General features: G+C 39.4%; 1 protein-coding gene across 1 annotated transcript in view; it reads left to right on the top strand.

The window, feature by feature from the left end:
• Positions 1-4,398: 4,398 nt before the first annotated feature.
• Positions 4,399-14,816, top strand: part of caln1 (calneuron 1) — a 192,928-nt gene continuing 182,510 nt past the window's right edge. Inside the window, exons 1-2 of the mRNA XM_044354044.1 lie at positions 4,399-5,001; positions 14,145-14,266. Coding sequence (XP_044209979.1) covers positions 14,152-14,266 — 115 coding nt within the window. The 5' untranslated portion in view covers positions 4,399-5,001; positions 14,145-14,151. The remainder of the gene's footprint in view (positions 5,002-14,144; positions 14,267-14,816) is intronic.

Below are 14,816 nucleotides of genomic sequence, written 5' to 3'. Positions count from 1 at the left end.
AGATTATCAGCTTCCAAAAGCTTTGTGATCCTCAGCAGCTGTCAGGTGGCATCAGAGAGGACTTTTTAATTTTATTTCATCAAATCCAGAACATCCAGATTTTATTGGCTCATAAGATTCCCTTTTGAAAAAAGTTAGATAAAGCTACAGAAGGAAGAGAGACACTGTGACTCACTCCATCGAGAACACACACACACACACAGTCACACTCACACACCTCATGGTGATGAGCTTTCCAAGGCTGATATCTGGTGTAGGAACTGAGCACAGATTGGATATGTGATACATGGTGTGTACTGTATGTGTGTGTGTGTGTGTTTGTACTGTATGTGTGTGGAGGTCTGAAAAAAAAAAGAAGCTTGCAGTGTTCCCTGCAGGAGGCACATAATAGACCAAAACCTGATAAAACTGCTAAGACTGCAGTGTGTTTTCAAGAGCAAGACTAGTTTCCTCTTTCTAAATTGCTTGTGTAATGATCTACGAAGTTCACTTGTTTACTTATTACAAGGTTTCTCTACAGTACAAACTTCTTAATGAACTGTGGTTATGTACATTTTCATTATACTCTTGTGGGGGAAACTTGATTATGCAGCAGTCATCAGCATTGTACTTGTCAAGTATAGATAATCCTGATTGACTGAGAGTTATTTAAATATTGATCAACAACAACAGGACCAGTACTACTCCTGTCCTTTGGGCTCCTATACAGAATCGAAAAAAATGTACCTACAGCTACCATGTTGTACCATGGTGCATTAAAACTACACTGATCTGTTGCAGGTTGTTCCTGACAAAGATATGTACAGTATAGTATGCATGCACTCATAATAGCATGAAGATCTTTGGATAAATGCTTCAATCACACACCTCATGTGGTGGTTTTTTTCTGTTTATTTACAGTATTGCTGTTCTCTGACCATGTGACCAAATCAATCTGGATGTAAATAATAGGCCTCGGTGATTGGAACCAACAATCAGGAACCAAACACTCAGACAAAATGGTGCAAATCATGTATTTACACCAATCACAGAAGTAGTACTTTGGGTAAAATACAGCTAAAATAGTAAAAATAACTACTGTTTTACTCTGAAATAGGCTTTGTGTCCAATAAACACCAAACATCTGGATAATATCTGGTGTTTATTGGACGGTATATCCAGCATGTCTGAGACTATACAATAACTAAAAGGCCACAACCACATATGTATTCATGCCTGAGAGTACAGAGACGTCTGACTCCTACCTGCTGACTCACGCTAAGTCACGCTGGCTGAGAACTCTCTAAATGCCTTAAAATGTGAAAAATAATTGTTGTAACCATGACAGTAAAAAAGTGGGTGGTGTTTTTTTGGCAGGGCCTTTTTTGTCCTCTGGCATCCCTTGTGGGCACATTACCCTGAATCTAGATTACCGCTGTTATACCTTGTTAGACATGGGCATTCATTTGATTAAACTGACAGGAATAGGAATAAAGAAAGAGAGTGGGTGTACAGAAAGTGCTCTGACATCAGTCTCGTAGCCTTCAGAGGAAATAAACCTCAGGCTTCTAACAGGTGTTTCATAGCAAAATCTTCTTCTTTGCTTTATATTCACAGTGATAATATTCAAAATGTTTGGTTTTTCTACATTTTAGGTCACATCTTTTGTGATAAGCAATTGGTCCTTCTGTGTTTTCCCATCAGCATTGGTTCAAATACTCAAACAGCACTGATGTGGTGATTTGCAGGTAAAAAGGTGTCTAGATGTCTCAAACTGGGCTACAGTTAGTTGAGAAGTACATTGTTTTTTAGATATCTAGGCTGTGTCAGCATTTCAGTTCAATAAAGTCAACTACACATTGAAATATAGTCTGTACAGAAATGTTTTATACAGTTTGTAATACCTTTTAAATAACTTTTTAACTGAATTTCTCCCAGTTTTAATGTAAACATCTTAAGGTTTTGTCTTTTTATTTGTCTTTTGACCTACAAATCACCAAATAAATGCATTATGGTCACTGTAACAACAAAGATAAATGTGGGACATTGAAAGAACATTGAAAATCCTTCCCGGCAGGGATTTATTACTTATGTGTGTTTACATTGGCGAGTGTAAAAAAAACTTCCTTTAACTAGTACAGGAATCTCTTCTTTGTGGTATTAAATGGCAATACTGAGTAGCGAAACAGAAATTTATGTAATAGAAGTTGTAGATCATCATTCTATAAAGTGCAAAGTTCAGGAACATACCCAGCAAATATGAAGTGAGGGAAATTATGTGACTTACCTGTTCATCCATTTGTTTAGCTTCTTATTCAGGTCGGGGTGACGGTGTCGTCCATGTCGACTTCCTTTAGCTTTCTACTTCCTGTGGGATCAGCAGGTGTTCGGACTTCCTGAACAGGGAGATGTTTATGACTCGTCAATGTGTCTTGTGTCTACTCACATCCAAATATACCCTACAGTAGATACCTGTAGGAATGTCACCACACCAAAAATGCATCAGCTGCATCCTTTTAATGCATAAAAGCACAGCTGCTCTGAGAAACAACTTTTTGTGTGCATGTTTTATTATTAATTTAGTTATCATCTTGTCAGCTTTAAAGACTTGTATTTCTCACTGTCCTCTAAAAAGTACCAGAATAACGTTTCATGTCGCAAGAGCAGTGGCTGGTTTCACAAAGACTGGTCTGTAGTGTTTGGCCAGTCTTTGTTTTGCGTATAGATCAGTCAAATGCAAGTTAGACAAATATAGATAAAAAATAAAGACTGACTCATTTAAGGCCAAAAAAATTAGACACCTTACCCCGAGGCTAACTCAGGCCTGAGACTCATGTTACTATAAAGCATCCCTGGCTTCCTGACCCGGAAGGAGAAGATATCAGAGATGAATATCGTAATGAAACTATAGGGGACGTAGAAGATTCAGAAGAGCAGGATGGAGCTGGTCGATATGTACGACAAACTGAGCCACTGTGTTGCCTCCTCTGTCCATTCACTTACATAAAGAAATGAAATAAGTATTGTCTCAGTTTATTTTTTATAACTTAAGAAAACATTTTAACTTTCTCACAAGATAGTTAACATATATACATATATAATATTCATTCAGTGAATGATTCTGATAAATTACTGAATTATTACTCAATTAAAACCCCAATAATAATGAGCAGTTAAGCACTAGCAGATGAAACTCTTTAAATAACGTGACAAAAAGAAATATAGCACTGCAGTCTCAGTAAATTCATGTTAAAACTCGCCTCAGTTACAGTTTATTCTTCCATTAACTGCGTCTCCAACTTCAATTGATCTTCTTGAAGTTTTAAGACTTTGATTTCAAGCAGCAATTTTCTTTCTTCCAGTTGGTGTTGTCTGTTCAGCACCGTGGACGGAGTTGCAGTAGTTCCCTTCTTGACTCAGCTCTATTTGGGACATAATTCAATGCTAACATTTCCAAAACAAATCCTTTTATACTAAGAGAATCATTTACCTGCAGACTGTCAGAGCAAACGTCTCTGATTTATTCAGTCGTTCATCACGATGCCGGAGGCTGGTCTGACTCATCGGTCTTGTTTCTGGCACTGGTAGCCATCAGTCAGTGTTTAGTAGCCTGAACTGGGTCATCTTGGGTAATGGGAATAAGACCATTTTCTGCTGGAATACATTAATTTTCACCTTAAAGTTATATAAAAATTAGGCAAACACCCACCAATATATAAAAAATAGTGATTTTAAGTTGTTGTTTAGACTTATGGCAGGTTGAAAACTGGTTCTTGAAAGTCAGCAAGATGCTGGAAAAATATCAGTTAGTGCCATTTGAGAAGTTGCCTGTGAGTTTCATCGAGAGCAGATGAAATTATGACCAATACTAAAAAACTGGAGGATAAATGTAAAATCCAACTGTTTGAGAATAAAAATCAAATAAATAAAAGAAAACCCTGTAAACTGACTTTAAGATCATATATGAAAATATACAATTGTTGTTTGAATAATACTAAAATGCTGTTTCATGGTTGTGAATGATTAATATTATAATTATAATATTGTAAAACATTCAATGAAATAAGGAACATTTACTTTAACAAGTTCAACTCTGTTGTTTCAGATTTCAAAGACCTCTCAAAATGAAAAATGCTCCTAAGAGAAAGAGACAGACATCCTGCTGCCCAATATGTATCAACATGCCACAACCTGAGGGACAGTGAATGACCTAGACACACACACACACACACACACACACACACACACACACACACACACACACACACACACACACACACACAAACACAGGCATAGAATATACTGCATATATTGATTTTTTTTTTTTTTTTTAATTTCGAGCTCAGTTAAAGGTGGAATAAAACTGTGGCAAATTTTCTTTGCCACAGTTAAACATTTCCGGACGATGGAGGAAGGTAGTTAGTTTCTCTGGCTGAGAAATGACACAATTAACCCATTAAGGCAAACACAAGTGGAAGCAACCAATCGCTGCTCTCCTGCTCGATGGCGTATTGATTTGGGTTGGAGCGTCTCCTTCGGCCACCGCGCTGCTCTCATCAATCTTACCGCCGCTCGGCACCTGTGAGTGCGGATCTTCAGTAAATGGATCTTTACTTTGAATCAACGGACTTGGGGAACTGAAAGCATTATTTTTTTTTTTTTATGACTAGACTCCACCGTCTGTGAATATAATCGGATACGGAGCGGAATGAGAGACATAAATTAAAAATTGATGAGAGTTTGACGAAAAGTACGGTTCGATTGAATGATCAGTGCTGGACTTCATATTAGAAAAAAAAACAACACACATACACACACACACACAAACCAACCGATGTGACCTATTTTTTACGATGGGAAGAAATTACTGCGCTGCATTTCCCAAGTAAAGGAATATTTAATAACACAACAAACAACCCGGATCGACCAACGAGTCTACCTGAAGTCTGTAAACTGGATCCTACTGCGGGCATCGATTAACGGATTTGATTGATAACCTTCAGACACGTAACACCCTCGAAGGTAAGTTGGGGGAAAATCAGAGAATAATTGTCCTTCAGTGGGAAATGGTTAGACTGGAGCTTATTGTTACAGCCTATTGATGTTTTTTTTCCCCTGTCTGCATTCAATCACACAAGTGTTCCTCACAGGCACCTGTTGTTTGGATCGGATATAGCCTAATATTATATTAGCCTATATATATATATATGAACATAGACTGATTTGAATGGAAAACAATATTCAAATATATAATATAAAAATAGTTTGCCTTTCTGTGTAATTAGGTTTCTTAAAGTTTTTAAATGTAGGCGATAAATCAGTGAATAAATGATTGATCTTGTTGAGATGTCCCGCATTTGGCTTTTTAAAGACGCATATTAGCTGGTAGGCTCTATTTATTTTAGACTAACATCACAACATAACATAAGAAGTGAGCAGAATGTCTCTTAGTTAGAGTACCGACACATGTTAGTGATGATGGTGGCTGTAATTTCTGTCACACTGATGACAGGCAGCTCACAGGAAGTGTGTGTGTGTGTAGATGTGTGTGTGTGTGTGTGTGTCGGGGTGGGGGTTCGATGTGTTGTGCTTGAAATGTGAGGGGGGGGGCTCAGGAGAGACCTCGCTGTGGACCCCCTGCCGGGATGCCGGCCGTCCCCCCCCCCGCCCACCATCCTCCCATTACGCAGCGTTCTTCGCGCGCTCTTGCTCCACACGGTGGCGCACGCTGTTACGCACGGCGCGCTCTCCAGGATTATGTGTTGCTCTCTGTGTGTGTGATGTGCCTTCACAGCATCCCCGAGTTGACCTGCAGAGCGCACTGTAAGCATAATCCACTGGGATGTGAAGGGTGTGTGTGTGTGTTTCTCCTGCACATGCACACACACACACACACAAGCAGTCTTTCTGGTTGTCACCTTATCTGTCACTCTTGGTTCCGACTTTCTCCCTTTCTCATCTCTTTCTTGTCAGCTCCTGTTGGTCTCTCGTTCCTTCTTCATCTGTCTACAGTCTGTCTTTCCTTTTCTCTGTCTGCCTCAGAGTCTCAGCCTCTCTTTCTTTCTCTTTGCCTCGGTCTCCCCCCCCCCCCCCCCCTTCTGGTCTCTGTGTATTTTGTGAGCACAGCCACAGGCAGGCAGGCAGGCAGGCAGGCAGGCAGGGCTGAGTCTGTCATTGGGACTCACTAATGAGCCCCTCCACTCTGTCTCCCCATGTGGAGGAATGTTTGCACTGGAGAGTGAGTGAGAGAGCAGAAGGAGAGAGAGGGAGTCTGAGGCAAGGAGGGTGGGAGGGAGTGGAGCGTGAGAGGGAGCCATCGTACCTGCTCTCACTGCTCAAATATTAACAACCGGTTTCTGGGAACCGATGCTGCCGTTCTGGGACAAGCCTAAAACTGTGGAGGCAGCCGGGCTCAGTGGTTTGGGGACAGGCAGTCTGCTGCTGCTGGAGGCACGGCTGCATCTAAGAGTCTGATGGAGGAGGAGGTCACAGAGCCCGATCCTCAGACGGTGGAACCCACCGGCCTGCTGCCACCAGGGACACCCTCAGAGGTAAATGGAGACTTGCCGGGCAACCCGTACCTGAGGGACGGAGCTGTGGATGTGATGGAGAGCCCGGTGAGGGAGCCTGTTGTGCTGCAGTATCCTGCCGAATACAATCACAGCCACCAGTATGGGTAAGAATCAGCATGGGAGAAAGAGAGAAAGAGTCTGTTGCTGCAGGAGGAAGCAGCTGGTAACGTGTGCAGAGAGCTGGCACTTCTGTGGGACACTCCCGTCTCTTTTCTCAGTTTGTAGAGCGTTTTACTCTGGTTTTTTGTTTTTTTTTTTGCAGCGGTGCCTCCACTGCACAGTCTATAAAAACTGTAAAGTAATTTAACTATGAATTGCTCCTATAAAAGGTTCAGGTTTGTCCTCTTGATCCATGGTAATATTTTTCATCTAAGACAGATTTTGACACACACATTTGCTTTGTTGTCAGTGTTGACTTGGTGGCATTTTACACACCTTGGGAATCAATACGGTTGAGTGATTTAAAGCAATGTGTAGTTAATCCATCTGAATCATTATGTGCTAGATGGAGCTTCTTGGTTTTTGTGTTTTCTGTCTGTTTTCTGCAGCAGTGTACAGAGTTGTCAATAACTGACTGTGTTTACACAAATCCATACGAGCGAACAGTCATCAAACGGCACCGAGCTGCCTCGTTACCTGCAAAAGCCACTGAGAGTATCAGCGAGAGTGAGGCATGATCAGAATACCACACTGCTGACTTGATGTAAAGTTTATGGCTCAGTTTTAACAGTGCTGTCATTTCCTCAACAGGCCTTTTTTTTTTTTTTTTTAATTACGAGTTGGCTGTTTTGTATGTTGTGTAGCAGTGATGGAAAACTAGTAAAGCCACACTGAAAAAAAATGTTCTGCTGCCTCTGCTGCTTGTTTTTGTATGCCTGTGAACTGTCAAGTATTCTGCTCTTGTAGCCACACCTCAGTCTGTGATGTCACAGGAGATGTCACAAGTAGGTGTTTTTATTTTGCTGTCACATCTCTCTGATTTGGGGTGTAATCAAAAAGAGCGACATGTTAGAAAAAAAAATGAATGGACACAGAGCGACGCAGGAGGCGTTGAGGCATTAGCCCTTTAAGAGAAGCTCACCTTTCATTTTCCCTCTTTTATTACAGTTCAGTGGTTTTTCTTTGTGATGGCCAGTTTGTCATAGCATCTTCTTTGTACCTTGAAAGGAGAATTACAACCTGCTGATAGCCTGATTCATATAGGATTAGCGTCTTTTCTTAACACACGTTTTTTTTAGACGTACTCATGAAGATGTCGGTGTGTCATGGCTGTCTTTACGGAGTTGATTTTGTGGCCAAAGGGTCTGTTACTGGTACATAATGTTCTGCTTGTGTCCCCCTCAGTTGCTACTGGCTGTTTTTGCTGCAAGGTCTGATGTGAGAAATTGCCATCTGGCCTCCTTGTCATGCAGAAAGCTATGAATAAAGCTGCGCTCTTTTCATCAGGTTGCATTTGCACTCTCTTCAAGAGTCAAGACTCAGAAATGAGGACTGCTTTCCCACTCTGATGTGGTCATGAGTTGATTAGTCATTTATTATAGAGAGAGAGAGAAAGAGAGAGAGAGAGAGAGAGAAGGTTGGCACTTTAGGTTCCTGCCTGCCACGTAGATATATTTCAGCTTTAATACACTGGAGAAGATCTGGGTGTAGAAATAGACTGTTTACTGTCAGGCTACATAATATCTGCTTTGGACAAAAAAATCATCTAATTACTGCTCAATATTTCAAAAGGACAAGATTTCTCTTGAAGAAATTATTATTTTGGAACAGACTAATTGGAAAATATCAAGTCTCACTGATACAGTATATTATCTGTTTATGGATAATTCACAATTCCACCTCACAGGGATGTGCAACATCTGAATTGTAGTGTTAAATGAATAATGAATCATTTAACCGACAGCAAATTAATCAGTTAGCAAGAATTTTCACAAGTGTGCAAAAGTCTTTTTATCAAGCAAAGCCTACAAACAGCCGTTGCTGCTTCCAGCTTCTCAAATGTGAGAACGTGCTGCGTTTTATATCATACATCGAACATCTTTTGTGTTCAACTGTTGGTCGGACAAAAGAACGATTTGATTGGAACTTTTAAAGACCATTTTTCACTATATTTTGACATTTTAGTACAAAACAATGTATCATTTTAGTCAAGAGACTAAATGACAGATTAATTTATAAACAATGTCATTTCTGTCTACTTCATCCAGCCCATTAATGATCCTGATCTCTTAACCACAGCTCTGTGTTTTATGCTCAGATGGGACACTAATCTATAATGTCTAATTGCTGGCTTCATTACGCCTTTCCCGCCGGTTCTTTGAGGACACGCTGCATTATAATGGCAACGGCGTAATTGCAGCTCACCGCTTCTTCCTCCAGGGGTCAAAGTGTTTTGATTAGTCATGTCATTTTTGTCTTATCCTTGAAGTGTCAGTACAAGCGGTGCTTTTTCCCTGTAAGGCATGCACACAACTTTTAGTGGAGGTGGTTTTATTTACTGTATCTCTCTGCTGTAATTGGGTTCAGTTCTGCTGTGACCCAGACTTAACAACACTGTCTTGAAAGGACTATTATGATGCAATAATAGTTTGTCTAGTGTGTCAGGCTACCTTGGAGGATTTTTATTGTGGTTGAATAGAAATAGACTTTTAAAGACAGTATTTAGTTGTAACATTTTTGGCACTTTTATCTGTATTAGATAGATAGATAGATACTGTGTGGTACCTTTTCATTCTGTTGTCAACCTGTGATCACATACACATCTATCTTTACTCAGGTGGATGGTATTAGCAGGACACAATGTGGGGAAAATGAAAAGTTTTAAAGGCATGTAATGATTATTTCCCATGTTCCAGATGTGCTGTAGATAGGCTGTTGTTGAAATTGAATTACAGAGGTGTGACCTTTATCTGCAACCATCTTTTCCAAGTCGCTCAGCTCTACGAATAGGCTTCTTGTGATGGTTTGATCATTGTGTGGAAAGATGTCGGAGCCTGAATTTGTAGCCCAAGAAACAGCGGAGTGACAGGTTTTCCCCGTGATTGAATGCTACTGGTCCAATCACAGCTAGTGCACCCATCAACAGCCACTTGTCTTGTCAATTCAACTTGTCCTTGAGCCAGACACCGACTCCCGACTCACCCGCCCACCGAAAGTCACGTCGGATAACAGCATCGGCTAATGGCCTCGTCGTGATGTAAAATTTGAGTTACTGTCCCATAAAAGTAGGGCAGGTTTGATCATCTGCTTTAAGTGTCACATTCACGTGAGATTTTTACACACTCTAGTCTAATATACATACAACTCCACTAAAACAAGAACTCTTTTTCTGACAGGTCATAGATTAAGCAATTAATAAATCAATCAAATAGGTAATTGATAGATAAATCAACAGTTGGAGTCTAATTATTAGAGAAAAAAGTATTTATGTGTCCTGAAAGAGTTGGGGATGCAGGATTCATCAGAGCAGCTTGCTTAGTAAAATACCAAGGTACCATCCAGTGATCATATCTCTAAATCATTTCTATGGCTTATTTTTATCAGCCGGTCGATCAGAGTATTAAATCCCAGAATCCTCGCCTCTTTTTCTATTGAACTTATATATCACAGTATGCGAGGAAAAGTGATTTGATGAGTGGGAAAAAAAAAGAGCAGAAAGATGTCTCGGTTGAAGCTGCGGTGATCACTTTCAGATTGAAGTGATTACTGTACTGTATGTTGTTCTGCTCCTGAAGGGCAAATTATCTTGTTCAGCGGAGACCTTGATCAATTTAATCAAGTGTAATGATGATGAAGGATGTGAACAGCTCTGTTCTCCACTGTCTTCCTGAGAGGGTTAAAGATCAGGTTGTTTTTTTTTTTTTTACAATTTCAGCACATTATCTTTGTAAAAAGACTTTGTAAAAGTAACTACAGCTATTAGATAACAAGAGAAAACTCAATATTTCTCTCTGACATGTAAAACAGTATTAATAAAGAGCCAGTGGTGGAAAGTAACTAAATACATTTACTCAAGTACTGTACTTGAGTCCAATTTTGAGGTACTTGTACTTTACTTGAGTATTTCCATGTGATGCTACTTTATACTTCTACTTCACTACATTTCAGAGGGAAATATCGTACTTTCTACTCCACTACATTTATTTGACGGCTTTAGTTACTTTTCAGATGAAGATTTGACACAATGGATAATATAACAAGCTTTTAAAATACAACACATTGTTAAAGATGAAACCAGTGGTTTCCAACCTTTTTGGCTTTTGATGTCTTACAGAAAGCAGTGTGTAGTCAGGGTCACATTTCACATGTCTATGAGTTGTTAACAGCTCCACCAAATAGTGATTTTCTCCTCTAAACTTCTCACATGCTTTCATTTCAATAAATGTTTAAATGATCCAATATTTCACCAAAAATCAAAGATTAGAGAAAAAGTCCAAAAACTGAAAACAGATTTGTGTATCAGAACTTTGTTTTTTCTTCTTTCCTCTCCCATTAATCATCTCATGACCCCTCAGATTTATCTGGTGACCCTTAAGAGGGGCCTCGACCCCTTGGTTGGGAACCACTGGACTAAACTAGCTAACTGTATATAAAGTAGTTGAAACTAGCTCCACCTCCAGCAGCTACAACAGTAACATGCTGCTCTAACACTGATGCTTCACTATTAATAATCTAATGATGTCATATATAATAATACCACTACTTTTACTGCAATACTTTAACTACATCAAGCTCATAATACTTAGTTACTTTTACTGTAGTAGAATTATTCATGCAGTATTTTTACATTCCTGTGTTGGTACTTTTACTTAAGTAAAGGATCTGAATACTTCTTCCACTGCTCTAAAGAACTAAAAGACACTGCTGTTCTCCACTCTGATTCTTACTCTCTGGACTTTCTTTTCCTACATCTTGGCTTGTCTCAGTGTCATGGTTAACAACATCCTGGTCCTTGTTACTAAAGCACATGTCTGTCCTCCTCTCAGTGCTTGTTCATGTGAGCTCTTAGCTGGATAAACAGATTACTGAAGTATGCAGGGCCAAAAGTGTCAGAAACGTGAAACAACTCCCAATAGAAGCCACAGTCGCTCATCAAATACACATAAAACAAACACACAGTCAACTTCTGCACACTTTTAAAACGAAAGGGCAAACGTTGAAGCTGCATTAAATTATTTTTAATTTATTCCCCCAATTTTCAATCTTTACTCTTTGCTTCTAAAACCACTTCAGAGTCATTCAGGTTTTCAAAACAAGTCATTGATTTATTTAGCACTGAATGCTCAGGCTGCTCCTGAAAAAGGTACTATAATGAAATATATGTAAATTCTGCACCCACATGGTGAATCATTCTGATCAATATTTCTTTCTGGACCCAGCAATGCAGACCCAGGATAGCGTGCACCTGCGTGAGACAAGCTGACAATATATGGGTTTGGCTTGTAACGATAATATAGGAAAAGCCGACAAGAGGGATGTTTGTAATATTCATAATGACAGCTAAGAGATGACTGAATAATTGATGAATTAGAAAATGAAAAATCCCGACATTACATGTGAGAAAAGCCGGTCGTAAAAGAGCTTCAGGCGTAGTCGCGGACGTCTTGACATGCATGTTTATTAAACTGACAAACAAGAAAGATGCAGGGACCGGTTTCCAGTTCATAAGGGAACGGATATCTGCCAACTCCAGCCAGCGAAACATGGTGGAGATATGCCTCTTTTAAAAGTGGCTAGTGGGACCAAAATGAAATAAAATATACATTTTATCTTTTAATTATTTTATTTGATGGTTATGTGCACAAATTTCAGTTGCCATCTTGCTCTTTAATACATCTTTATGGGTTACTATAAAGCAGGAAACCAATGACCATTTATATATGAATTACTAACATTTATATCTGAACAAAATATTCCTCTAATATATAAATATCATAAAATATTCAGTGCCACTCAAAAGTTTGGATACACTTTCTCATTCAAGTGAATGAGAAGGTGTGTCCAAACTTCTTACTGGTACTGTGTATATTTAATATATAAATATTCCTTTATTCCCTTTTATTATTGAGTTTCCTGCTTTGTAATAATAAAAGGTCATGAGTTCACTTCATAGTAACCTTTTCCTCTGGCTGTTATGAATGTGTCATTTTGGTCCGTGTGCTTTGCAAACTGTCCATTCAAGGTGTCTTATTGTGTTTATATCTATGTCTTACTTTGCTAGTCTTGCTATAAGAAGGTGCTACAGTATAAACATCACAGTACCAGTCAAAAGTTCACATCCTGTATGATAAATTAAAGAGCTTGTTAAAAGTTATGTTAGAAGAGGATATAAACCAGCTGAAGGGATTTTTCTCAATCAGCAGAGTTGTTCTTAATGGCTTTTCACTGATCAATAAAGCATTAATATCATTAATAAAATATGAAACCAACTTATTAAAAACCCCATGTTACATTAAGGGTTCCTAATTAAAAAGCAGTACCACAGTGATGGATGACCTAGCGATGTGTAGTTTATGAATGATTTAAAAAAGAGATGCATGGAAGGAAACTGGAAACATTACAAGCTGCAGAACTGGACCGATTCACCTCCAGAGAATAGCTGTTCATTTGGTTTGTAACCCGGAAAATCAGCCTGCATGTCATATTCATAATAACGCTCATAAAACTTCTGTTATCTCTGTGTATGCTGCTTAAAACCCAAAGAACGGATTCATATGCACAACTAACGTTCTCTAGTTTACAAAAAGCAGACGAGACTGTGTTATTAAAGCTCTTGTCACCGTGAAGCTCACTTTTATTCTGAATAAATATGAAGTAGAGCTCAACCGGTGAAAGAGAGAAACACATTGAGAAGCAATCGGTGTGATGTTTGCAGCCCATTTTAAACTCCTCGTTCTGTCTCAGAAGCATCTCCTCAAAGTGATCATCGAGACGAAATCCAATTAAAGAGAAGAGAAGTAGTCGTCCAAATCTCCGTGCTCTTATTTTCCTCCTGTGCCCTTGGGCTTTACTTTATTGAATAATTAATTGCCTCGGTCACATTTGCACATACAGTACACGCGTGCATGTTCTCACGCGCCCGCTCACACACATACACTGCGTTTACCTCTGGTTATATGAGTCTCCCTCACTGTGTGGACTTCCCATTTAGTGAATGAGTTCTGCTTCATTTATGGATCTCGTTTATGCTGTGCCACTTGGACGTTAATTTGTTTTAGCTTTACCAATATCACAAATGGGCAAACCAGCCCCCTGTAGCTGGTTATAGGTTCACGTTTTATGTTTTTATTTGGCTTGACTTAATTCAAAGTTTGGACAGAAGGTCAATTCTCATAACTGCATTTTCGATAAGTGGCTAATTTAAAAACCTGATAACAGGTTTTATATACAATAACTCTGTAATGACCATGAAATATATCACATGGAGTTCTCCTGCTGATGAACATTGTTTTAGAAACATTTGTAACGTGTGGCGCTTTTAATCGAGTTCAGAATTAATCTTCCAAAAAAAACCCAAGAGCGAAATCTCATCTTCATCTCCTTCCTTCCTTCACTGTTGTCTAACTGTTTCCTCCTCTTCCTGTCGTCTCTCAGGGAGAAGATGCCGTTCCACCATGTGACGGCAGGTCTGCTCTACAAGGGGAACTACCTGAGTCGCTCGCTGTCGGACAGCGACAGCGACGTGCTGGCCAGCATCTCTGTGGAGGAGCTCGATGGTGAGGCTTCTCAGTAAACCGTCCGGCTGCTGTCATGCCTCATGGTTAATGTACATTTAAGGAGATATGGCTGCTACTAAAGAAGAGCAGATGATATTTTAACATCTATATGTTGTTACCAAAACATTCCTAATGAATTTGTTTCAATGTGATCAGTAAACCTTGAAGTAATAATCTAAATACAGTGTCTGTTGTGGGGAATATATGTACATGCTTTATGTTTTCAGCAGCAGCCAAACCCAGCTGTAGTCTGTTTTTTGCAAATTTTCAGTAAATTTATGTACAAGAGGTAACACTCGGGACAACGTTGCAGTGGGGGAAAAAAAAAAAAGACAACAAACAAAAGACTAAAATAATTGCACCTGGAATATGGTGCCGCATACAAATGATTGTAAACTCACTGCGGCTTTGTGTTTTAGTTACGCTTCATGCCAGCTGGAGGCGGATGTAAAAGTGAAACTAAGGGGGGAAAAAGTTGCCAAAAGTTTAAGAACAACATTGGCTCCAATATGAAAGCGACAAAGATGTTGATGATTTAGGAGATCATTGA

Source organism: Thunnus albacares, chromosome 6 (genome assembly GCF_914725855.1).
Source record: "Thunnus albacares chromosome 6, fThuAlb1.1, whole genome shotgun sequence".
Taxonomy (NCBI): Eukaryota; Metazoa; Chordata; class Actinopteri; order Scombriformes; family Scombridae; genus Thunnus; species Thunnus albacares.
Note: the sequence above shows the minus strand (reverse complement) of the source record. Positions and strands in the feature narration are given on the sequence as shown.